Below are 26,393 nucleotides of genomic sequence, written 5' to 3'. Positions count from 1 at the left end.
AATATCCTGTAATGAGGGCTGGTCACTCACTGCCCCTCTAGGTTCAGGAATCATGGTGGGGAAGAATAGATAACGTACAAAACAGGGGCAATCAGACTGGTTTATTAACTAGTTTATCATACAACGGCCCAGTCACTTTATCAGAATACATACAGACCAACATACAAGCACTCACATACAGGTGCGAAAAGGGTCTGTATAGACTTAGGGAGAGATATCAGATTAGCCAGAGTTCTACTATAGGACTCGTCTCCACCGATTTCACTGACAGCACTTCTAACTGGAACATGACATAAGAAACCAGTCAGATGTCAGACAGGATGGGCCGAGTCCTAGGAAGCAGCAGAGAACATGGGTAACAATAGTGTGTAGAAGGATTTTGGGGCAGGTACACACAGCGAGCACCTTGTGTTAATTGTGCAGAGCTGCAACGTTAACCTGCAACCAAGACCTGAAAACACGGCAGCAATTAGGAGTAAAAACAATGAGGTTATATATATATATATATATACACACGATCAGAAAGGTCTTCTGTTAAAATACAGGAACTATTTTGTTTCCCACTGGAACAGAGTCTTTACCCAGAAGTTCCCGGGACAGGTGTTTTCACTTAATCCGGGAATGCACCCGGAGGCACAGGTGGCTCCAACAGGAACGTGGCCACAGCTCTTCCCAGGCTGGAGTCACTCCACAGCTTCATCTTCCGGCTCATCATCCATCTCATCTCCACTCTTCTCAGAGTCTTCCGAAAACTTCTGGAACGCACCCGTCTCTGCCTCCCACATGGACTTAATGGTGACTTTAAACTCTGCCATCTGGTACCCAAACAGTTTCTGCAACAAGAATACACTAGATGTAGGAATATCATCGTCACAGAGGAAGGGGGGTAATATTTACACTGGGGACATGGCAAATACGATTGAACTAAGGTTACAATCTGCAGATGTAACAAAACCACCTCTATAACTCACCAGAATGCGAGCCTGTTCCGGGGTGAGTGTGTCACCCTCTTTACACACATCGTAGTCTGACAAAAGAGTCACCACTCCTGCAAGAACAAATCAGTGTAATGGAAAGAGATTAGTGATTTGAATGGTTTCTCACTAAAAGCCCCAGGATGCTGGGGTATCTGTAAAATCCAACATGTTGAATTTCCCTGATTTGTGGACCCCAACCAAAATTTGATCAGGATCAGCAAATCAGGGATTCTAAACATGAATGTCACCGTCCGGCAGGTGTGTGAGGGCCTTTAGACACAAACCAATGACTCGAGTTTTACCTGTGTAGCATTGGTCCCTAGACTGTCCTATCCCATGCACAGAACACAATCCTTATCTCGGGAGAGAAGCGCTCACCTTTTTTCAGTGTTGTGGGCAGACCCAGCTGCCGTAACTGTGGCTCCATCGAATGTGTAAACTGTTCCAGCGGCCCTTCGTCGAGGACTACCCCGTAGGTGGCCTTATTCCCAGCTCGGGCAAAGTCTGTCTCCTTAAACTGATTAAACCATCTGCAAGAGACAGGTCATGAAAAGTAACCTCTGCAGACCAGACAGAGCGGCAGATCAGCAAGCAATCAGGGTGCCAACATTTAATGGCATTACGCCACATCTTGTCACAAGTGCAGAGGTTCCCAAACTTTTTTGAATCACGGCGCCCTAGAGTACCAGCAGTGTTTTCACGGCACCCCTAAGCCGAAAGTTTGTTATTGACAAATTCAGAAAAAGATGTAGTGAAGTAAATTGTGCTGACCTGTCATCCTTAGGTTTAGTTATATAGTGGTGGACAGGTTAGTGCACATATTTACATTACAGTGACCATAAAGAATTTGATTTGGTGCCGGACCACCAACCTGAGGCACCCCAGGGTGTCGCAGCACACAGTTTGGGAACCACTGCACTAGTGACTTCCTCCTAACAGCTGGGCAGAATCTGCTATCCCATACCAAGATTTATTACTCCCATCCATGCTGCTATATCCCTGGTGTCTGAGCTGTCATTAAGCGCACACATATTTTGTATCCCCCTAAAATACATTTCAGGATGGTTTTCTGGGACAGTCTGAAATAACCACAGAAGTGTTTTTTTCCATAAGTTTTAACCCTGAAACAAAAATCTATTTGTATACAGTTTGCTTTGGGGGGTGTTATCTTCGCCCGGTTGCTGAGAGGGTCCAGCTCGATACTACACAATTCTGGTCACGATGTAGAAGGAGTAATAAGACCCCCTATATTGTCTTACTCTTTAACTTCTTTCTCTGTGCGATTGGTGAATAGGACCCCGACTTCTCCTTTCAGACACTTACTCAGCTGAAAGAAGAGAACAGAGATATCAGTATTACAGTGACAGCGGCCAGAGGTCACAGACAGGCTCAGAGCAAGGCAGCATCTCACCTTGTGCAAATTATCCTTGTACTCGTCACAGGGGCCCTTCCCCAAAGCCAGGATCATCACTTTGTTCTTGCCGAAGAATAATCTAAGAGTCATAGGAATAAACTTTAAAGCGGATTTCCGAACAGTCCTCTCATAATAACAGGATAACTTCTAGATTTTAGAACATGTTTGAAGACCAACTAACAGCACAGTTGTGTCATAAGTCTCTGCAAAGGGTGTCGGGTTTTTGGGGGATCACCTTACAGGAAACAGGTGGAATACTCGCGGGTCCACTCAGTCTGGGGAAAGGTCTAAGAAAAAATAAACTGCAGACCAGAGAACAGAAAGAGGGGCAATATTCCTAGACGGGGCCGCGGCCCTCGAGCTGCCAACTACAGCCTACCAATCTCTGCGGACAGCGCAGGTGCCACGTATTATATGCTCCTAAAGTAAAACATAAAACCACATTCAGCTGAAGGTCCGTTTTATAGAACAGACAGTCAGAACCTAGCGCAGCCCCCAGAGTGCTCTCTGCTCTGATGTGCCCAGGTTACCCGGAGTACAGGGAGTATTCGGAGGAAGTACCGGCTGTGTTTCCAGGCGTTCCTCACATCCTTCAGCTTGTTGTTCCTCATGTTCTCCACAGACAGCACAAACAGGTACTTATAGGTGTCCACACATTTCCGCAGCTGGAGGAGAAAGATGTGAGGAGAGAAGGGATGACGGCAGCCAGAAATCCCAGCACACATGCCCATTTACAGTAGCTAACATGCCAGCACTCAGCACTGATCCGATAGTACACCCAGCACCGATCCGATAGTACACCCGGCAGCCTAACTCAGCACTGATCCGATAGTACACCCAGCAGCCTAACTCAGCACCGATCCGATAGTACACCCGGCAGCCTAACTCAGCACCGATCCGATAGTACACCCGGCAGCCTAACTCAGCACCGATCCGATAGTACACCCGGCAGCCTAACTCAGCACCGATCCGATAGTACACCCGGCAGCCTAACTCAGCGCTCATCCGATAGTACACCCGGCAGCCTAACTCAGCACCGATCCGATAGTACACCTAGCAGCCAGAGTACTCACCTCCTCTATCAGGTTCTGCTTCACCTGCAGACCCTTCTTGGTCGTCTTTGTTAGAGACACTGGAGGGAGACAAATATATACATAGATACACACCCACACAGAACATTCCAGTAACTTATAGAATTTATCATCAGTTACTGGACACTGGGTATATAGGTTATACAGCTGGACACTGGGTATATAGGTTATACAGCTGGACACTGGGTATATAGGTTATACAGCTGGACACTGGGTATATAGGTTATACAGCTGGACACTGGGTATATAGGTTATACAGCTGGACACTGGGTATATAGGTTATACAGCTGGACACTGGGTATATAGGTTATATAGCTGGGCATATAGGTTATATAGCTGGGCACTGGGCATATAGGTTATATAGCTGGGCATATAGGTTATATAGCTGGGCACTGGGCATATAGGTTATATAGCTGGGCACTGGGCATATAGGTTATATAGCTGGGCACTGGGCATATAGGTGGGCACTGGGCATATAGGTTATATAACTGGGCACTGGGCATATAGGTTATATAACTGGGCATATAGGTTATATAGCTGGGCACTGGGCATAGGTTATATAGCTGGGCACTGGGCATATAGGTTATATAGCTGGGCATATAGGTTATACAGCTGGACACTGGGTATATAGGTTATACAGCTGGACACTGGGTATATAGGTTATACAGCTGGACACTGGGTATATAGGTTATACAGCTGGACACTGGGTATATAGGTTATACAGCTGGACACTGGGTATATAGGTTATACAGCTGGACACTGGGTATATAGGTTATACAGCTGGACACTGGGTATATAGGTTATACAGCTGGACACTGGGTATGTAGGTTATACAGCTGGACACTGGGTATGTAGGTTATACAGCTGGACACTGGGTATATAGGTTATATAGCTGGGCATATAGGTTATATAGCTGGGCACTGGGCATATAGGTTATATAGCTGGGCATATAGGTTATATAGCTGGGCACTGGGCATATAGGTTATATAGCTGGGCACTGGGCATATAGGTGGGCACTGGGCATATAGGTGGGCACTGGGCATATAGATTATATAGCTGGGCACTGGGCATATAGGTTATATAACTGGGCACTGGGCATATAGGTTATATAACTGGGCATATAGGTTATATAGCTGGGCACTGGGCATAGGTTATATAGCTGGGCACTGGGAATATAGGTTATATAGCTGGGCATATAGGTTATATAGCTGGGCACTGGGCATATAGGTTATATAGCTGGGCACTGGGCATATAGGTTATATAGCTGGGCACTGGGCATTTAGGTTATATAGCTGGATACTGGGCATTTAGGTTATATAACTAGGCATATAGGTTATATAGCTGGGCACTGGGCATATAGGTTATATAGCTGGGCACTGGGCATTTAGGTTATATAGCTGGGCACTGGGCATTTGGGTTATATAGCTGGGCACTGGGCATTTGGGTTATATAGCTGGGCACTGGGCATTTAGGTTATATAGCTGGGCACTGGGCATTTAGGTTATATAGCTGGGCATTTAGGTTATATAACTAGGCATATAGGTTATATAGCTGGACACTGGGCATATAGGTTATATAGCTGGGCACTGGGCATATAGGTTATATAGCTGGGCACTGGGCATATAGGTTATATAGCTGGGCACTGGGCATATAGGTTATATAGCTGGGCACTGGGCATATAGGTTATATAGCTGGGCATATAGGTTATATAGCTGGGCATATAGGTTATATAGCTGGGCATATAGGTTATATAGCTGGGCATATAGGTTATATAGCTGGGCATATAGGTTATATAGCTGGGCACTGGGCATATAGGTTATATAGCTGGGCATATAGGTTATATAGCTGGGCACTGGGCATATAGGTTATATAGCTGGGCACTGGGCATTTAGGTTATATAGCTGGGCACTGGGCATATAGGTTATATAGCTGGGCACTGGGCATATAGGTTATATAGCTGGGCATATAGGTTATATAGCTGGGCATATAGGTTATATAGCTGGGCATATAGGTTATATAGCTGGGCATATAGGTTATATAGCTGGGCATATAGGTTATATAGCTGGGCACTGGGCATTTAGGTTATATAGCTGGGCACTGGGCATTTAGGTTATATAGCTGGGCACTGGGCATTTAGGTTATATAGCTGGGCACTGGGCATTTAGGTTATATAGCTGGGCACTGGGCATATAGGTTATATAGCTGGGCACTGGGCATTTAGGTTATATAGCTGGACACTGGGCATTTAGGTTATATAGCTGGACACTGGGCATTTAGGTTATATAACTAGGCATATAGGTTATATAGCTGGACACTGGGCATATAGGTTATATAGCTGGGCACTGGGTATTTAGGTTATATAGCTGGGCACTGGGCATATAGGTTATATAGCTGGGCACTGGGCATATAGGTTATATAGCTGGGCACTGGGCATATAGGTTATATAGCTGGGCATATAGGTTATATAGCTGGGCATATAGGTTATATAGCTGGGCACTGGGCATATAGGTTATATAGCTGGGCACTGGGCATATAGGTTATATAGCTGGGCACTGGGCATTTAGGTTATATAGCTGGGCACTGGGCATATAGGTTATATAGCTGGGCACTGGGCATATAGGTTATATAGCTGGGCACTGGGCATATAGGTTATATAGCTGGGCACTGGGCATATAGGTTATATAGCTGGGCACTGGGCATTTAGGTTATATAGCTGGATACTGGGCATTTAGGTTATATAACTAGGCATATAGGTTATATAGCTGGGCACTGGGCATATAGGTTATATAGCTGGGCACTGGGCATTTAGGTTATATAGCTGGGCACTGGGCATTTGGGTTATATAGCTGGGCACTGGGCATTTGGGTTATATAGCTGGGCACTGGGCATTTGGGTTATATAGCTGGGCACTGGGCATTTGGGTTATATAGCTGGGCACTGGGCATTTGGGTTATATAGCTGGGCACTGGGCATTTAGGTTATATAGCTGGGCATTTAGGTTATATAGCTGGGCACTGGGCATATAGGTTATATAGCTGGGCGCTGGGCATATAGGTTATATAGCTGGGCATATAGGTTATATAGCTGGGCATATAGGTTATATAGCTGGGCATATAGGTTATATAGCTGGGCATATAGGTTATATAGCTGGGCATATAGGTTATATAGCTGGGCATATAGGTTATATAGCTGGGCATATAGGTTATATAGCTGGGCATATAGGTTATATAGCTGGGCACTGGGCATATAGGTTATATAGCTGGGCACTGGGCATTTAGGTTATATAGCTGGGCACTGGGCATTTAGGTTATATAGCTGGGCACTGGGCATATAGGTTATATAGCTGGGCACTGGGCATATAGGTTATATAGCTGGACACTGGGCATTTAGGTTATATAGCTGGACACTGGGCATTTAGGTTATATAGCTGGACACTGGGCATTTAGGTTATATAACTAGGCATATAGGTTATATAGCTGGACACTGGGCATATAGGTTATATAGCTGGGCACTGGGCATTTAGGTTATATAGCTGGACACTGGGCATTTAGGTTATATAGCTGGACACTGGGCATTTAGGTTATATAGCTGGGCACTGGGCATATAGGTTATATAGCTGGGCACTGGGCATATAGGTTATATAGCTGGGCACTGGGCATATAGGTTATATAGCTGGGCACTGGGCATATAGGTTATATAGCTGGGCACTGGGCATTTAGGTTATATAGCTGGACACTGGGCATTTAGGTTATATAGCTGGACACTGGGCATTTAGGTTATATAACTAGGCATATAGGTTATATAGCTGGACACTGGGCATATAGGTTATATAGCTGGGCACTGGGTATTTAGGTTATATAGCTGGGCACTGGGCATTTAGGTTATATAGCTGGACACTGGGCATTTAGGTTATATAGCTGGACACTGGGCATTTAGGTTATATAACTAGGCATATAGGTTATATAGCTGGACACTGGGCATTTAGGTTATATAGCTGGACACTGGGCATTTAGGTTATATAGCTGGACACTGGGCATATAGGTTATATAGCTGGGCACTGGGTATTTAGGTTATATAGCTGGGCACTGGGCATTTAGGTTATATAGCTGGACACTGGGCATTTAGGTTATATAGCTGGACACTGGGCATTTAGGTTATATAACTAGGCATATAGGTTATATAGCTGGACACTGGGCATATAGGTTATATAGCTGGGCACTGGGCATTTAGGTTATATAGCTGGACACTGGGCATTTAGGTTATATAGCTGGGCACTGGGCATTTAGGTTATATAGCTGGACACTGGGCATTTAGGTTATATAGCTGGACACTGGGCATATAGGTTATATAGCTGGGCACTGGGTATTTAGGTTATATAGCTGGGCACTGGGCATTTAGGTTATATAGCTGGACACTGGGCATTTAGGTTATATAGCTGGACACTGGGCATTTAGGTTATATAACTAGGCATATAGGTTATATAGCTGGACACTGGGCATATAGGTTATATAGCTGGGCACTGGGCATTTAGGTTATATAGCTGGACACTGGGCATTTAGGTTATATAGCTGGACACTGGGCATTTAGGTTATATAGCTGGGCACTGGGCATTTAGGTTATATAGCTGGGCACTGGGCATATAGGTTATATAGCTGGGCACTGGGCATATAGGTTATATAGCTGGGCACTGGGCATATAGGTTATATAGCTGGGCACTGGGCATTTAGGTTATATAGCTGGACACTGGGCATTTAGGTTATATAGCTGGACACTGGGCATTTAGGTTATATAACTAGGCATATAGGTTATATAGCTGGACACTGGGCATATAGGTTATATAGCTGGGCACTGGGTATTTAGGTTATATAGCTGGGCACTGGGCATTTAGGTTATATAGCTGGACACTGGGCATTTAGGTTATATAGCTGGACACTGGGCATTTAGGTTATATAACTAGGCATATAGGTTATATAGCTGGACACTGGGCATTTAGGTTATATAGCTGGACACTGGGCATTTAGGTTATATAGCTGGACACTGGGCATATAGGTTATATAGCTGGGCGCTGGGTATTTAGGTTATATAGCTGGGCACTGGGCATTTAGGTTATATAGCTGGACACTGGGCATTTAGGTTATATAGCTGGACACTGGGCATTTAGGTTATATAACTAGGCATATAGGTTATATAGCTGGATACTGGGCATTTAGGTTATATAGCTGGACATTGTGCCGGTCAGTGGTGCACCCCCGGGGACCGGCTCACCCTTCTTGTCCCGCTTGGATTTCGGCATGCTGTCTGCTGTCTGCTGTCCGGGCTCCGCTCTGTCACTCACGTGGTGCTCGGGACTCAGGAAGCAGCATGTGCCGTGTCAGGACCCCCGGCCTCGCGCTGCATGATGGGATAGCGGGGCTGCCCGCCACACTGCCTGCACCGCCCAGTATCCGGGTACCTCGCAGTGACGGAGCTGGCGCTGATGATGCCTACCGCACTGGCGCTCTGGCCCTAACTCCACGTCTATGGCAGGTAGACCGTCCTGTCTCTGTGGTACTGTGTGGGCGCTCTGTCTGCAGCAGCCGGGAACTCGGTGGTGACTGGAGGTGTAGCCGCCGGCCTCTCTCTGTCATGGCGGCTGCGTGTGAGCTGCTGCTGCTGCTGCTTCTGGGCTCCCTGTCACTGGGCGCCGCCGTGTACGAGGACCAGGTGGGGAAGTTCGACTGGTGAGTGCTGGGGGCTGAGACAGCTGGTAGTGTCAGAGCACCCCAGGGGTTAGGTGACCATCGCCCCAGTCAGGGCATGGAGCCTGGCAGTACCCTCTGCCCGGTCATCATCATTATCTCTATTATATGCATTATTATTATTATTATTATTATTATTATTATTATTATTATTGTTGTTGTTATTATTAGTAATAATAGGTATGTCAATCCTCATCCTTACCATTGATGTCCCTCTTCTCCTTCTCATCATCTATCATATTTATATGGCACCACAAGGCTTCAGCAGCGCCGTACATAGGGGTGGAACATATAACAACAGAGCAAAGCTGTCTCTCTCTCTCTCTCTCTATCTATCTATATATATATATAGTCCTAGGCTGCTTCAGAAAGTACAAATACACCTAATTGTAACCTGCAAATCATGTGGTGGCGAGATCCGGAGAGCTTACATTCTAGATGGAATATATGTGACACAGAGGGTTTAACTACAAGTCAGGTTGATCAACGGAACGGCCGCACTCAATGTATAAATGAAGACTGCAGTCAAAGTTAGTTACCAAAGTCTCAATACATAAATAAAAAATAAATACATTTTTGTCAGGGTGCAATGTATTGAAACGTTGGTAACTAACCTTGCCTGCAGAGTCTTCATTTATGCATTGAGTGCGGCCGTTCCGTTGGGTTCTATTTTCTGTTCTGCCTGAGCTGTGCCCGGCGGCACTGGTGGGCACCAGCATTGCTGATTATATACAAGTATTTTGAGGAGTGCTGCCCGTTCAATCTATTATATAGCTGTGTGGGGCTGCAGATAAAAATGCGTGACACAGGGACGATATTGGGGAGATGAAGGGTGTACAGTTGCCGGCGTTCCAATGGTGCATTGCGAGCATCGCCCCCAATTGAATTAACTCCCCCCCCATAGAGGGTGGGGGTAGGGGTTCTAGATATGGAGGAGAGGGGGTGGCATGCTGGCAGGAAGGGGAGAGTTTTAACACCCCATTTAGAGGTTGAATGAATGTCTTATTGCTTGTGAAAGAGGTGTTTACACGGTGGGAAACAGAGGTAGATGGAGGTAACGGTAGCCTGGAGCCGTGCGTGAGAAGTAATGATAAGGGAGAGAGATTCAATATGGGGAAAATGGGAGAGCATAATCAACGATGGCTTCCAGGCAGCGGACTTGGGGAGCAGAGCATGGGAGGTATTGTCAGCTGCTGGGGAAGCACTGGGGCATCCAAGATTAGAGGCCAGTAGGTCAGCTGGCTACACGGGAAGAATAGTAAATTGGGAGTTATCGGCGTACAGGTGATATTGGGCGATGACGGAGCTGATAAGATCACTGCGGGATGGGGCATAGAGGAAGGAGAGGAGGGAGCCAATATCTGAGATATGGGGGCGCTGGATGGGAGGAGGAGAGGTGGAGGCCGTATCTCTGTTTATTATCATCAGAATTATCATCAGCATCTCTATTATCAGTTCTCTTTATTTTCATAATTACCATTATTACCAGGTACCTTATTTCTAAAACAATATATTGTAACTGTCCTCTTCCATCCTTGCTTTGGCATATTGGATGAGGGGAGGTAAATTATATAATACATCATATTGTCACATAGCCTACGTACATGTACTATTAGTTTCAGATACATCTGTAGTTATGTTGTGTACGGTAATATAGGAGCCATTCATAATACATCTACAAATATAACTCCTCATTTCCCTGTGTTGATGGTGACGCTTCTTGTACGGCTACAATGATAATCCCAGTCCGGCTGGTTGCACACCCAGAGTTATTTGATGCCGTCTTCCCCTCTGTCCGCAGGAGACAGCAATATGTGGGACGGCTGAAATTCGCTGCGCTGGAGTCTGGACAAGGAGCAAAGAAACTCATCGCAGCCACTGAGAAGAACGTTGTTGTGGCCTTGAACTCGCGCACAGGGGATATTTGTGAGTTGCATGTTGTGTTTTTTTTGTGAAAAAATGATATTAGTGAATACAGACCTGAATAGATAGAAGGCACGTTGGCACAAGTGTTCATTGTGCGCTTTGCTTTCACTGAGAAATATTGGGATGGTTTATCCTCTCTTTGTCATCATGTTTCATTTTAATACATTTACACTGTCGGCATAGAAGAATCTGTAGAAACCATCTGATGGGTAATAGGAAGTAATTTTCCTTTGTGTTTCCTGTATTGCAATTCTCTTTAGTACTAATAATCCCAGCATCAGGTTATTGGGAGATTAATTCCTCCTACTGCCCAGATAGTAGAAAGTGTACAGCTACATATATACCAAGTTCCATACTTTTCTTTCCCTGTAATTTAGTGTGGCGTCATGTTGATAAGGATACGGCAGAAGGAACCGTAGATATTCTTCTCATGTATGGTCAAGGTGAGTGATTTTCCCTAGGGGCCGTTGATGTACATTCCCTGGGGTTACACATACATTCTTGTTGCAGGGAATTCTGTGGCTTCTCTAACATATTATTACTTCTTCTTGCAGCATTTACTCCTCAGTAGAATACCTTTATCTTTGTCTCTGTCCTGCAATGTCCTCATAATACAATGGCTGGGGGGCGTGGCCTAGCGGGTTATATCTTTGGGGGTCTCAACAGTTCCCATACGCGTTAACAATATGGCTGGGAATAGGGAGGTGGTCACAAACCCCTAATTAGTCTCCTCGATTGTGCAGATGGACACCATAAGTATCTCTGCACTGCTGCTCCTGCCATGGTCAATGAAATCTTCCGTACACTCTAAGGTAGGATAAACACTGAGATATATATATATATATAGATCTCCCATTCCATTGAACGGGCGATATATCTATAGTGAGTGAATCTGCTAGTGTGTACAGTGGATATGCAGGACAGTAGATGAAGATATATCGGTGCATCTGCTGGTGTGTACGTGCTATGTACCGATCGCCCGCACACGTGCTGCAGGGACCTGGCGGTGAGTGACAGCTCTGCTGGGTGAGCAAACTTAAATGCCTGCCTAGTTGTGACGTCAAACTTGACACATCGGGCGGACGATTGGTAAGTGCCTATACACTTACCAATCCTTAGACAGGTCGGCTAAATGGCCGACTCGTTGGCCTAGTGTGTACCAAGCTTTTTAAAAGATGGTTCCCGGAGGCCAGATTTACATGGAATGACAGCGTAGGCTGGATTAGCTTCCAAAACACAGTTTCCAGATGATATTGAAGGAAAGTTTCACTCTGTCTATTTTAATGTGTATGTACTTCAGATGCCCTTACGATATCAGGGGGTCGTGTTTTGCGGTCCTGGGAGACTAACATTGGCGGTCTGAATTGGGAGGCTGTTCTAGAACCTGGCAGGTAAGTAACCATTATAAAGGCAGTAAATATCCACCTACCTGACTTTCCCTTACTAGCCTTTTGATATAAAAATCCACAATCTCCTAGTAATCCTGTGTTCTCAGTAGATATAATTCTGGCAGAATATATACTTATTGCATCATAAATGTATTTTTTTTCTTTTAAGTATATGCATCACATGGACAGTTAATTTTTGAGCTGAACCAGTGTTCAATGTCACTCACAAAATGTCAGCCTCCGCTGCGCGCAGACAATGTCTCCACTTTAATGGTGTCTCCTTCACGTTGTCTCAGTTTTCAGGCAGCTGGTTTTGCTGGCACTCAGGACACGGCGAGATACATTGCGGTACTAAAAGCATCGGTTCTGTCTCTCCATTATCTGTCCAACGGGCACCAAAAATGGGCCGAATCTCTCCCTGACAGGTAAGTATCATGTGAAAAAATAAAAAAGTGATTGGATCATATATACGTCATTGGAAGTTCTGTATATGCTAATGGCTCATAACTACAACTCCCAGCATGATTTATAATTTTTATTGGAGGGGGGGTTAAGCAGATGGCACCAAACTATTTATTTTGCTTTAAATCCAACAATGATCTATAGTTGTGTATATATAATTATCATTAGTGTCTTTACCTCACTTATTGAATGAAGCAAATTGACAGGTGTTTATAGATTAGATTTTAATCTTGAAGTGTGCAAGTGTATTTCGAGGTGCTGAGGCATGAGGCAATTTATAGGAAATAGGTACATTCTAATCATGTTTGCTACAGTGCAGCTGCTGTTGCAAATAGCTCCACCACTAGGTGGCGATAAAGCTGAAACAAGTGTGTGTGTCTGTGTGTGTGTGTGTCTGTGTGTGTATGTACTGATCTCCACCTCTTGTCTTTCTACAAGTGGCACCGTGCAGTACCAGCTGCTGCACTCCTCCTACAAGGGGCAAGTCCATGTGGTTGGCATTCTCCCCCACAGTTACATCCGGATCCTGACGTACAGCATAGAAGATGGATCTGTCACTCAGCAGGTCAGCTGGAGAGAGTCTTTAAACCAGTGGTGTGACAGGCCTGATCACCTCCTGACCATTATGCGTTATATCTCCCCAGGTCCAGGTGTCAGCTCCTTGGCTCCGCACTCTTCAGGGGACGTGTGGGGTGGTCGCCGACAGTGTCCTAGTCTGTACAGACACAGAGACGGCTTCTCTCCACACACTGTCTCTAGAGTCTGGTGAGGAAACCACTCGGCATCGCCTGCAGGTCAGATACCCGTTCCTCTCCATCGCATTATAATATCTTACTATCCTACTATCTTAAAAAATTAATCTGCCCCCAAGTATGTTAACATTTAAAAACCTTTAAAGTATTTGGTACAACTGTAAATCTTTAGAACGTTCATTTTTATTATCTGAGCACCAAACCACTGTAGAAAGTAAACCTTCTTCGCCTATAGTGTCTACCAGAGAACAGTAGCTCCAAGTGGCGTAGCTAAGTACAGCCGTCACACCTTGGTCAAGGTCTGGAAAAGGCTACGTATATAACTGTGTATGTTACAAGAAGATTATTTGTTTTAAATTGTCCCTGAAAATGTGTATCTGAAAGTTATACCTTTATAATAAGTAATTGGTTTTGTGTCTTTTTGTGAGAGGAATGACTGCTAAGTTGTCTACCTGTTTTACAATGTAGTCCCTGGGTGTGGAGGTGGCTGATGACATCACAGAGCTCGGTATTATCACCGCTCCCCGCAGTGTGGCAGGGTCAACGCTGCCACAGTTTTTCCTTCAGATTTCTCCACGCCGCTTCCTTTTAATGCAGTACCGAGATGGCGTCCTGACACCGCTGCGCGACTTTTCTCAGGTGAGCTCAGTACCGTGTGAGGAGGGGGAGCCGCGCTCCCCTCAGATTAATATCCTGCTAGATGGACAGTCCTCTCGGATCAGACACATATCCCCTCCCAGTGGTAGAACTAGTCCTGGGTCCTGCTAGATGGACAGTTCTCTCGGATCAGACAGTGGTAGAACTAGTCCTGGGACCTGCTAGATGGACAGTCCTCTCGGATCAGACACATTTCCCCTCCCAGTGATGGAACTAGTCCTGGGTCCTGCTAAATGGACAGTCCTCTCGGATCAGACACATTTCCCCTCCCATTGGAAGAACTAGTCCTGGGTCCTGCTAGATGGACAGTCCTCTCGGATCAGACACATTTCCCCTCCCATTGGAAGAACTAGTCCTGGGTCCTGCTAGATGGACAGTCCTCTCGGATCAGACACATTTCCCCTCCCATTGGTAGAGCTACAGGAGTCCTGGGTCCTGCTAGATGGACAGTCCTTTCGGATCAGACACATTTCCCCTCCCATTGGAAGAACTAGTCCTGGGTCCTGCTAGATGGACAGTTCTCTCGGATCAGACACATTTCCCCTCCCAGTGGTAGAACTAGTCCTGGGTCCTGCTAGATGGACAGTCCTCTCGGATTAGACCCATTTCCCCTCCCAGTGGTAGAACTAGTCCTGGGTCCTGCTAGATGGACAGTCCTCTCGGATCAGACACATTTCCCCTCCCAGTGGTAGAACTAGTCCTGGGTCCTGCAAGATGGACAGTCCTCTCGGATTAGACCCATTTCCCCTCCCAGTGGTAGAACTAGTCCTGGGTCCTGCTAGATGGACAGTCCTCTCGGGTCAGACACATTTCCCCTCCCAGTGGTAGAACTAGTCCTGGGTCCTGCTAGATGGACAGTCCTCTCGGATCAGACACATTTCCCCTCCCAGTGGTAGAACTAGTCCTGGGTCCTGCTAGATGGACAGTTCTCTCGGATCAGACAGTGGTAGAACTAGTCCTGGGACCTGCTAGATGGACAGTCCTCTCGGATCAGACACATTTCCCCTCCCAGTGATGGAACTAGTCCTGGGTCCTGCTAGATGGACAGTCCTCTCGGATCAGACACATTTCCCCTCCCATTGGAAGAACTAGTCCTGGGTCCTGCTAGATGGACAGTCCTCTCGGATCAGACACATTTCCCCTCCCATTGGAAGAACTAGTCCTGGGTCCTGCTAGATGGACAGTCCTCTCGGATCAGACACATTTCCCCTCCCATTGGTAGAGTTACAGGAGTCCTGGGTCCTGCTAGATGGACAGTCCTTTCGGATCAGACACATTTCCCCTCCCATTGGAAGAACTAGTCCTGGGTCCTGCTAGATGGACAGTTCTCTCGGATCAGACACATTTCCCCTCCCAGTAGTAGAACTAGTCCTGGGTCCTGCTAGATGGACAGTCCTCTCGGGTCAGACACATTTCCCCTCCCAGTGGTAGAACTAGTCCTGGGTCCTGCTAGATGGACAGTCCTCTCGGATCAGACACATTTCCCTCCCAGTGGTAGAACTAGTCCTGGGTCCTGCAAGATGGACAGTCCTCTCGGATTAGACCCATTTCCCCTCCCAGTGGTAGAACTAGTCCTGGGTCCTGCTAGATGGACTGTCCTCTTGGATCAGACACATTTCCCCTCCCATTGGAAGAACTAGTCCTGGGTCCTGCTAGATGGACAGTCCTCTCGGATCAGACACATTTCCCATCCCAGTGGTAGAACTAGTCCTGGGTCCTGCTAGATGGACAGTCCTCTCGGATCAGACCCATTTCCCCTCCCAGTGGAAGAACTGGTCCAAGTTTTTCATACACTTTAACAATAAAATCTTCTCTTTCAGGTGTCTCTGGTAACTTTTGCTTCCACGGCGGACAAGACTGTAGCAGCGGTGATGCAGTGCAAGACTGATACGGTCAGTGTGATGCGTACACCTACATATCGTACCCACAGCAAAGCCAAGTGGCTGTTGGTGGCCACACTGAGGGCCTGATTCAGAGCCGGACGCTCTGACAGAGCGCCCGCTCTGAATCGGGGCCGGTCTTTTTTTTTTTTTTTTTTTCCAATGGCCTCCTGGCCACTCGCATAGCTGTGGGTGACCACCCACAGCTATAGCGAGCGGCCAGGAAGATGGTCGCGATGGTCAAGACCATCGCGACCATCGGGCTTGCGACGAGACCCTTGTGGTAGGGTCTCGTTGCCGCAAGCCCCAGAGAGATTTCGGCTCTAACAGAGCCGGAATCTCTCCACTGACATCACTTGTGATGTCAGTGGGGCCGGCCCCAAACGGTAGGCTTTCACATGGGAACGCCTCCGTTTGGGCAGCCACCCCCCCAGCCCGCCCACCAAAGGGGGCGTGCTGTCACTCAACATCGACAGCACGCTCCCTTTGGTGCGAGACCCGGAGTGACGGTTTGAAGTTTAATGCATATACTATTAATAATCCATTATAGTATGATTGTTATAGGCACAATTCATAGTACAGAAATACATTGTAGTTAGTTGTACAGCTAACGCAGTATATTGCATATTAACAACCACATGACAGCTATGCTAATATACCTCGGTGCAATTCATATATTGGTGTAAAAGGGTTGTAAAGAGAGCTACATGTATGTGATGTGTTAAAGCGCCCTCTAGTGGACTGACGCGTTTCTGAAAGCCTGTAGGTGGCGCTGCCACATGATTTGGAGCACCATTTAGCGCTTCCCTGGTGATATTTATAGCGTGCTTTATTATTTACACCATGTATCCAGTAGTCCTTTATCATCTTTCAGACACATAGGGGTCAATCCTATTAGGTGCGAATTGCGAGGTGCTATTTTCACTTTGAATTCGCATAGCATATTAATATTGCAATCCAATCAGCAACTCGCACTGTATCAGTCAGACTGAATTCGCAACTTTTCACTCGCACCTCCCTGAGGGTGAGAGGTGGAGGGTAAAATCTTTATTTTAAGGTTAAAATGTTGGGACACCGTGCTGAACCCCTTGGACGTCCCCAATTAGGCAATTGGAAGTTTCTAATTGGCTTATTTAGTCCAATAATTAATTACATGTCATTTTTTGGGGGTAAAAAAAAAAATGTCCTCACATTACCCCAAAATCAACTTTTTTGTTAGTTTCGGCACCCCGAATTTAATTACAATAAATTTTTAGTTGAAAAATAATTGGTTTTATCATTTTTTTTTTTCCATTTCTCAAGGTGCCCTCAAAGTACCCCAAAATCACCTTTTTTCCTACATTTTTTTGTGCATTTTTCGTTTAATTCGTTTGAGATTAAACTAAAAAAGTTTGTTTTTTATCATTTTCTTGCATTTTAAAAAACAAAACACAAATCAGCCATTTGTCACCATTTAAAAACCTACAGTAACTTCCTAATTCCCACAAATAGCCGTCTATAGGGTCCTGCTAAAGAAATTATCCATTTTGAGGGGTCCAGGATGGTCTCCCCACATTTTCATGCATTTATCACAAATCTCATTTGGCAGTCAGTTCGCACCCCTCCGCTGCGAGTCGTGCGAATAGGCATTTTTAATTGGATTGGAGAATTCTCGGGAGCGCGCTTCGCGGCGATGTGTGCGAGTTTAAAGAAACAAACTCGCCATTCGCACCTAATTGGATCGAGCCTTTAAACTTGTATATTTTCTACTTGTATTGCGGCACCATGCACCATTGTTTGTTGTCCTCTTATTTAATTTATTTTTTAACACAGCAAATGGCAACAGAGATCCCACCAGGACTGAGCTGCCCTCAGGTAAGTCCCAACTCTGTGTGTGTGTGTGTGTATATATATATATATATATATTTATATTAGTTAATGCCCACATCTTACAAGTCATTGTATTTCTTTTGTCCTGCCTGTTCCCTCGGTGCAGGATGCCGTGCCGTGCCCCGGACAGACCTTTGCCATCAGCCTGTACATGGCGGACAGTGGGCGGCGGCTCCTAGACACCACGCTGACCTTCACATTGGAGCAGAGCTGCGTGAGGCCCGATGCCGTGAGTGTGACATCTGGTCGTACCGCGTCTTAGCTTTGTGTGCCGCTTTCTGCCAGTCTCACACCGTTCTGTGTTTGCAGCTGTTCCTCCAGCTCTTCCTGAAAAAAGACGACTCTGTGGGTTACCGAGCTCTGGTGCAGTCAGAGGACAACCAGCTCCTGTTCCTGTACCAGCCAGGTCATTGCTGACGCCAGTCTCTCTCTCCCTCTCCCCCTCCTCCCTCCCTTCCTCCCTCCCTCTCTCTCTCTCCCTCTCTCTCTCTCTCTCCCTCTCTCTCTGTATCGCTTCCATTGTGTGTGCTCATCTTCTCACAGTCTCCTGCTTTCCACAGGGAAGGTCTTGTGGCTGCGAGAGGAGTCGCTGGCGGATGTGGTCACTATGGAAATGGTCGATTTACCTCTAACCGGGGCCCAGGCCGAGCTGGAAGGGGAGTTTGGCAAGAAAGCAGGTACAGAATGTGGGACATCTAGAGGTTCCTGCATGGACATCTTAGGCCATTTCCTTGCTTATACTTGTATTTTACTGTTTTTTTTACTCTTATTTGTTTGTGCTGCCTGGAACCAGCTATACAAGGTAAACGCCGCCTTGTTCTGTCGCAGATAATCCACTATCTAGACCGTTGATAGCACGAAAAAAGTAAAATCCCCCTATTTGCATAACTTATTAGGCAGTTGCATTTCCTACAAACGGGACGGGAACAGGATCCCGACAGGGTTAGGAAACAGACACTTGTCGGTCAGTATCCTAAACTCGCCCAACCTGCTGTTTAAACCTTACCAACGTGTACTTGCTTTTTTGTGACCTAAAGACGGTTCATTTAAATGTTACCAAAAGGAAATGTTACTTGTACCAAGATCATATAAAATGTACTCTGAAACTCAAATACAAATGTTATTCTCATTGACCAGCACATAGAAACAATATCTTTTCGCAGAGCTACAAAGTAGATGATGAAGGGGTTAATATTCTCCGTACTCATGTCCCCGATTTCAGATGGATTGCTGGGAATGGTGCTGAAACGTTTGTCCTCGCAGTTGATTTTGCTGCAGTCCTGGAGCGCCCACTTGTGGAAGATGTTCTGCGACGCCCGTAAGCCGCGCAGCCAGATCCGCAGTGAGATCAACATGGACACTTTGGCCAGGGACGACTTCAACCTGCAGAAGATGATGGTGGTGGTGACGTCCTCTGGGAAGGTGAGAAGGGGGTTCGGGCCCGGTGCAGCTGGTGCGACGTCGGTTCTGCTGGTGTAACTCTCATATTCTCCTGTTTTACAGCTCTTTGGTATTGAGAGCAGCTCGGGCAGCATCCTGTGGAAGTTCTACCTGCCAGGCGTTCAGCCAGGTGCCTCCTTCAAGCTGCTTGTACAGAGAACAACTGCCCACTTTCCTCACCCTCCTCAGTGCACCCTGCTGGTAAAGGACAAGGTAAGACCTCCTGTGCATTCCGATGTCTCTGTATCATTGTATTGCAGTCAGTCAGGCAATATCCTCAACGCGTTTTAATAGATGTGATTGGTTACGGAATGGGTATGAGATGCAGGCAGGCTGAATAGCCGCCGGTTCAAATACCGACGCCAGAAGCCTGAACGCTGAAGATCCCGGGCTGGTAAGTATCCTAACCGTCTCTTAGTGGTGCCTAACCCTAACCTCCCCCCTGTGGTGCACCCTAAACGCAACCCTCCTGGGGGTGGTGCCTAACCCCCCCTCCCCGTAGCCTAACTCCTCTCCCCCCCCTCCCCGGGGAAACTAACAAATACCCGGGTCTGGACTTTCGGGATGCCGACGCTGTTATCCTGATTTCCTTTGGGATATCGGCGTCGGCATTATGCCGGGCGGTGGGATTTCGGCGGCGGTATATCGGTACCAAGCATCCTATTCAACGGCAATACAACTACATCCCATCAGTAACATGTGGAGCTGTTCATTGATGTTGTAACTGTACCTGTCCGTCACCCCGAAATGCAGAAAGATTTCTGTTTTATGTTCCAGGAGACGACAATGAGTTCCCTCTATGTCTTCAACCCTATATTCGGAAAGTTGAGTCAGATGACGCCGCCTCCTCCTCTCCAGCGACCCATCCTGCAATCCCTGCTGCTCCCCGTAATGGATCACGACTACGCCAAAGTGCTTCTCCTGCTGGACGATCAGCACAAGGTGGGACGAGAAGGAGGGGAAGTGCTATATACTGCAGTGAGAGCCTGTGTTGGGTAGATGTATAGAGAGCAGACAGGATTATATAATTGCCTCCCGTACATGGGACTTTTTTTCTTATTTTTTTTTTTTTTTTTTGCCTAATTTTTAAAGGGTTTGCTCAGTTACTTTTAAAAACTGTTCAGAAAAGATGTAATGGGACAGGACATACTCAAGATGCCTCTTCTATCAGAAAGAAACTCCTATAAGTAAAGAGCTGTCTTTTTATACTGCTAATATGCTCCTTTATCTGTCTCCTCCCCACAATTATGAGTCAATTATAGTCAGTCTGGCAGCAATAATAAATTCGGTGATAATTGTCTGTGTTTTCTTGGCTCCTGTAAAAGGCATTTATACTGTTAGACCAGTCTGAGATAACTCTTCAATCCTCCTCCCAGGTCATCCCCTTCCCAGCCACAAAGAACGTTCTGCAGCAATTGCAGGAGCTGTCTTCTACCATCTTCTTCTACCTGGTGGATACCGAGAAAGGCAAACTGACCGGACTCAACCTACACAAGGTATGAAGCAGTGGGGGAACTCGTCGAACCCTTATTTACATTATGACTGTCCCGTTCGTTGGGATGTTTGTCTTAAATGCAAATTTCTTCTTCCAGGACCTGTCCACAGAGGAGATCTGGGAAATCCTGCTCCCCCCAGAAATCCAAAGGATTACCGTTATAAAGGGAAAACGCTCCAATGAGCACGTTCACTCTCAGGGGCGAGTTATGGGTGATCGCAGCGTTCTGTACAAGGTTAGGACAGTGACTTCTGCACCCTGTGCGGGACTCTGGTGGGCCAAGTTCTTTCAGGGTTTCTGGTGAGCCAAGCTCTTTCAGGGTTTCTGGTGAGCCAAGCTCTTTCTGGGTTTCTGGTGGGCCAAGCTCTCTCAGGGTTTCTGGTGAGCCAAGCTCTTTCAGGGTTTCTGGTGAGCCAAGCTCTTTCAGGGTTTCTGGTGAGCCAAGCTCTTTCAGGGTTTCTGGTGGGCCAAGCTCTTTCAGGGTTTCTGGTGAGCCAAGCTCTTTTAGGGTTTCTGGTGGGCCAAGCTCTTTCAGGGTTTCTGGTGGGCCAAGCTCTTTCAGGGTTTCTGGTGGGCCAAGCTCTTTCAGGGTTTCTGGTGGGTCAAGCTCTTTCAGGGTTTCTGGTGGGCCAAGCTCTTTCAGGGTTTCTGGTGAGCCAAGCTCTTTCAGGGTTTCTGGTGGGCCAAGCTCTCTCAGGGTTTCTGGTGAGCCAAGCTCTCTCAGGGTTTCTGGTGGGCCAAGCTCTTTCAGGGTTTCTGGTGGGCCAAGCTCTTTCAGGGTTTCTGGTGGGCCAAGCTCTTTCAGGGTTTCTGGTGGGCCAAGCTCTTTCATGGTTTTTGGTGGGCCAAGCTCTTTCATGGTTTTTGGTGGGCCAAGCTCTTTCAGGGTTTCTGGTGGGCCAAGCTCTTTCAGGGTTTCTGGTGAGCCAAGCTCTTTCAGGGTTTCTGGTGAGCCAAGCTCTTTCAGGGTTTCTGGTGGGCCAAGCTCTCTCAGGGTTTCTGGTGGGCCAAGCTCTTACGATAATAACTCTACATGGTTATGTTAGAAGATTATTGTGGCATTGAGGAACCTGACAGACCTTTTACGATTTTCATTTATTGTAGTATTTGAATCCCAATTTGTTGGTACTTGTGATGGAAAGCACAGACACTCATCCTGACCGCTGCTTCATAGAAATCTATCTCATTGATGGGGTTACGGGACGCATCATCCACTCATCAATGCAGAGAAAGGCCAAAGGTCCTGTCCACGTTGTCCACTCTGAGAACTGGGTGGTGGTAAGATGGAATTATCAATCATCTTCCCCTCTCCTGTCCTTTAATTCACTCTTTCCTCCAACTACAGCCCATCTCCTCATTTCCCCACAGTACCAGTATTGGAACAGCAAGGCTCGCCGAAACGAGCTGACTGTCTTGGAGCTTTATGAAGGCACTGAACAGTATAACAGCACAAGCTTCAGTTCCTTGGACAGGCCTCACCTCCCGCATGTCCTGCAGCAATCCTATATCTTCCCTTCAGCCATCCGTGCTATGCAGTCAACAATTACCGAACGTGGCATTACCAGTCGTCACATCCTCAGTAATTATCAGCAATGCGTGTAGCTATAATAGGTGCAGGGGGTGCCATCGCTATGGGGCTTAGGGGGCCTGGATCTGGAACAATTTGGTCTGACCTGTTAACCGGTCTGAATGGGGTGACATTACATTTTCAGTGAGTGGTATGTATGGTGGATGTTGTAATGGTAAGAGGGCACTGTAATGTGGCATAATATGAACAGGGCACTGTAATGTGTTTTATGAACTGTGGCACAATATGAAGTGGAGGCACTATAGTGTGGCATAATATGAACTGGAGGGCACTAATGTGGCATGAAATGGGGGCGCTGGAATGTTGTACGAAATGAACGGTGGGCAGTACAGTGTGGCATAATATGAACTGTGGCAATATCCTGTGGCATAAAATGAACCGGGGCCATAACAAGGTGGCATAATATGAACTGAAGGCACTAAAATGTGGCATAATATGAACTGGAGGCACTTCAATGTGACAATATGTACTTAGGACACTGGCATAATGTGATTTGGGAGCTCTACAATGTGGCATATTGTGAAAGAAGGCACTACTATGGTTCATAAAACAATAGGGCATAGAGCAACTGCTGCAGAGAGAGGTGACTCTCTAGAAACATTGGGGGTGGAGGCCCCTTGAAAATGTTGCTATGGGGCCCCACAAAGTTCTGGCTACACCCCTGAATGTGTGCTCCGCTAATAGTATTCTCAGTACTAGGAATGAATGTTGCAGGTCCATGCTGGATGACGTGTGTAGCCCTAAAAGAGCCACTATTACTGCAGGAAGGGAACGCGTGCGGATAGTGCATGCCGGTGCTTTGTGAGGGCCACGTGTGGCGCAGTGACAGGGTCTTTCCCAGTTGTAATTACTGAAGGTTCCTACTGATGTGATGAGTTCCAGGGAATGAAGCTGGAGAGATTTCCTGCAGTGAATGGCGATAATCCTAAATCTCATTCATTTCTGCAGTTGGACTTCCATCAGGGGCTATCCTTTCCCTTCCCAAAGCCTTGCTGGACCCCCGCCGTCCTGAGATCCCCACAGAGTACACAAGGTCAGACATAGAAACGACGATAGATACCATTACGATTACTCTCGCTGTGTTCTGTCTGACGTCAGTGAGTTTTGTTTTTGTTGAAGTCCCAGGCTAATGCTCACTTATGCGCATTCAGCCGCGACTGGCCGCTAAACGCACATCCTTCAATAATAATTTCCGTTCTTTATGTTGCAGAGAAGAGAACTTGATCCCTTACACGCCTGACATTCAGATTCATGCCGAACGTTTCATAAACTACAACCAAACTGTGTCCCGGATGAGGGGGATTTACACTGCTCCATCCGGCCTGGAGTCTACGTGCCTGGTGAGTGATCCGCCCCTGGCGCGTTTCGTTCTCTGGGCCACCATGCAAGCCTTTGACTTTACATTTTGTATTTTCCCGCAGGTCGTTGCCTACGGCCTGGACATCTACCAGACGCGAGTTTATCCCTCCAAGCAGTTTGACGTATTAAAGGACGATTACGATTACATCCTAATCAGCAGTGTCCTCATTGGTCTCGTCTTTGCCACCATGATTACTAAAAGACTGGCACAAGTCAAACTTCTGAACCGCGCATGGCGCTAATGCCGTAGTCTGGGGGAACCGTAATGCGATCTCCGGAGACTTTACCCGCTCATCGTTGGCGATCACAGAGGAGAGGACACAGCAGGAACACTGGGAATAACTGATTTAACTTGAATTGATATGATACATTAGCCTGCTGTGGATTTATTGTCACCTGTATGTGGGGTCGGCCGACACTGGAAGAAATCAATCACCAAATCTATGCTGGTTGACTGAATGAATGAAATGTGAGTTTGATTTTCTTCAAAAGGGCAGATGCCTTGTTCGAGGTTTAAGTTTTATTTAAATAAATTAACTAACCCCTGTGAATAAATCCCATGTTTGTGTTTGGCAGGGCCCCAATGTTGCCTAATGGTACAATCGCAGGTTGTATGCATATAAGGTGCACGTACGGTTTTAGGAAAGCTGAGATTATTGTTTTCTGTAATTTACATCATTCATCATTTTTATTAAATGACATTTTTGTTGCCCACTTCAGTCGGAAACGTGATATTATGAACTGGAAACGCGGTGATCATAGCTCGGATTTTATTTTATAGAACATCAGACAGAAGATTTCAGAATAGTGTGTGTGTGTGTGTGTGTGTGTGTGTGTGTGTGTGTGTGTGTGTGTGTGTGTTTTGTAAGGGGTTGTTTTTGGGAAGTAAAACAATGAGAAATTCAAGAAAGGAAAATAACTAAAGCCATTGGATTACTGTTAACGTTTCGCTGCCTGTCTTCATCTGTCCGTAACTATTTATTATAAGTGATCCAGAGTTTCTGGAAATTAATTTACCATTCAAGAGTCTATAATAACGTTTTCCTCTGGGAGTGTTTGTTGCCACGTGTGAAAGAAGAACGTGGATGTGTCTATATGAGGATCTGTAACATTCACACATGCAGGTAATAAAAGGTTTCATTCCTCGTTTTCACCTATCGCGTGTGACAGCCGACTCCACGTTAATGACAAAACCATTCTATAAAATCTCCAACCTTGCAGAAATAAAATGATACTGTATGACCTACCTTGCTGTAAGTGTTCTGTCGTTACGGAGTACACTCCATATTGTATCCACTACCTCTACGGGCTTCTACGTCATAAGTCCCCTGACGACCTCAAATTCTAAGGGTTGTTTGTATGTGATTGGCTGATTAACTGGCAAAGCTTTATATATAACTTGGGTTTTATTGGGCTTTTTCTTTTTTTTGGGGTTGTGATGCTTTATAATTTCTTTATTTTTCAAATTTATTAATTTTTTTTATACATTCTTTGAAAAGAAACAAAACGGGAGAGGACTAATTCACTGTCAGTGGGTGATTCAATTGTTTAGCCCGCGGCTAATTTTTTTAAGTCGCTCGACGGAGCAATTCAATTGTTGCTCCGTCTGAGCGTGATAGCCGCCGGCATTTCTGCTTGCACCCTCAGTCGGGTGCGTTAAAAAATGTGGGAGAAACCTGTGGTTAGGGCGCAGGGCTACCAACAGGAATTGTGGGGCCCGGGACTAACAAAATGGGCAGGTCCCCCCCGGCTCCGACTCAAGCCTGCCTTCCCCTGCTCCCCACCCCACATCCCCTCGTTCCCCCCACTGGCTGGGAGAAAGTAACCAAATAACAAAACAGCCACCTAGCCAGTTGCACTCCCCACATCTGCAACATCGACATGCTGCAATAATGCAAGAAGAATCATTTCCCTTACTAACCTCGCTCCTTCTGTTCTGGCTGCTCCTGCTCTTCAGTCCTCACACCACACGCAGCGTCCCGGATCCTCTCTCAATCAGCGTCATGACGTCATGCTGCTCCGGCTCAGAGGCACAAGCAAAACTTTATTGCTGCTTAGGTAGGAGGCAGAGAGGGACGGGTACTTGTATGGTGGCGGGGGTTAGTAGTGGGTGGCTCTCTGTTAGGAGTGGGCCTCCGGTTCGGCCTGTTACTATAGAGGTGATAGGATTGGGCAGGCAGTCACTATTGTGCAGCAGCAGGGGGGTGGTAGAGGGCGGGCCCCCTGAGTGTCCAGGCCCGGCAGTCTCCCCCTGATGTCGGCCCTGTTAGGGCGCCCTAACCAGGACTTTAGATATTTACTCGGCTAAACCTGGGCTAATAGGGTGCTCATTCATTATCGCCGCCCACGCATGAATG

At 46.5% G+C, this 26,393-nt stretch overlaps 2 protein-coding genes across 2 annotated transcripts; one reads left to right on the top strand and one right to left on the bottom strand.

Moving 5' to 3' along the window:
- Positions 1–86: 86 nt before the first annotated feature.
- Positions 87–8,996, bottom strand: MRTO4 (MRT4 homolog, ribosome maturation factor). The gene is made up of 8 exons (XM_088466296.1): positions 8,748–8,996; positions 3,465–3,523; positions 2,953–3,056; positions 2,389–2,470; positions 2,237–2,304; positions 1,356–1,507; positions 972–1,048; positions 87–833 (listed from the first exon to the last, which is right to left on the bottom strand). The coding sequence occupies exons 1-8, from the start codon at positions 8,773–8,775 to the stop codon at positions 684–686; spliced, it is 720 nt and encodes a 239-aa protein (XP_088322422.1). The 5' UTR covers positions 8,776–8,996; the 3' UTR covers positions 87–683.
- Positions 8,915–25,282, top strand: EMC1 (ER membrane protein complex subunit 1). The gene is made up of 23 exons (XM_088466294.1): positions 8,915–9,202; positions 11,022–11,146; positions 11,524–11,589; positions 12,447–12,537; positions 12,831–12,959; positions 13,435–13,561; positions 13,641–13,790; positions 14,217–14,387; positions 16,226–16,297; positions 18,098–18,139; positions 18,261–18,383; positions 18,464–18,560; positions 18,715–18,831; positions 19,377–19,576; positions 19,658–19,807; positions 20,372–20,536; positions 20,971–21,090; positions 21,187–21,324; positions 22,194–22,367; positions 22,458–22,668; positions 23,626–23,710; positions 23,888–24,017; positions 24,099–25,282. The coding sequence occupies exons 1-23, from the start codon at positions 9,108–9,110 to the stop codon at positions 24,276–24,278; spliced, it is 2,958 nt and encodes a 985-aa protein (XP_088322420.1). The 5' UTR covers positions 8,915–9,107; the 3' UTR covers positions 24,279–25,282.
- The last annotated feature ends 1,111 nt before the right edge of the window (positions 25,283–26,393 follow it).

This window comes from Taudactylus pleione, unplaced genomic scaffold, assembly GCF_031769625.1.
Source record: "Taudactylus pleione unplaced genomic scaffold, aTauple2 ptg002751l, whole genome shotgun sequence".
Lineage (NCBI taxonomy): Eukaryota > Metazoa > Chordata > Amphibia > Anura > Myobatrachidae > Taudactylus > Taudactylus pleione.
The sequence above is the reverse complement of the archived record's forward strand: the minus strand, read 5'-3'. Positions and strand labels throughout refer to the sequence as shown.

Excerpts from the sequence above, each read along its gene's own strand:
- EMC1 (XM_088466294.1), top strand. The coding sequence starts at position 9,108 with ATGGCGGCTGCGTGTGAGCTGCTGCTGCTGCTGCTTCTGGGCTCCCTG. Across the intron at positions 19,808-20,371 it reads CCCTGCTGGTAAAGGACAAG|GAGACGACAATGAGTTCCCT; the intron begins GTAAGACCTCCT and ends TTTATGTTCCAG. Across the intron at positions 23,711-23,887 it reads ATCCCCACAGAGTACACAAG|AGAAGAGAACTTGATCCCTT; the intron begins GTCAGACATAGA and ends TTTATGTTGCAG.
- MRTO4 (XM_088466296.1), bottom strand. The coding sequence starts at position 8,775 with ATGCCGAAATCCAAGCGGGACAAGAAGG. Across the intron at positions 3,057-3,464 it reads AGCAGAACCTGATAGAGGAG|CTGCGGAAATGTGTGGACAC; the intron begins GTGAGTACTCTG and ends TTTCTCCTCCAG. Across the intron at positions 2,471-2,952 it reads AACGCCTGGAAACACAGCCG|ATTATTCTTCGGCAAGAACA; the intron begins GTACTTCCTCCG and ends TATGACTCTTAG.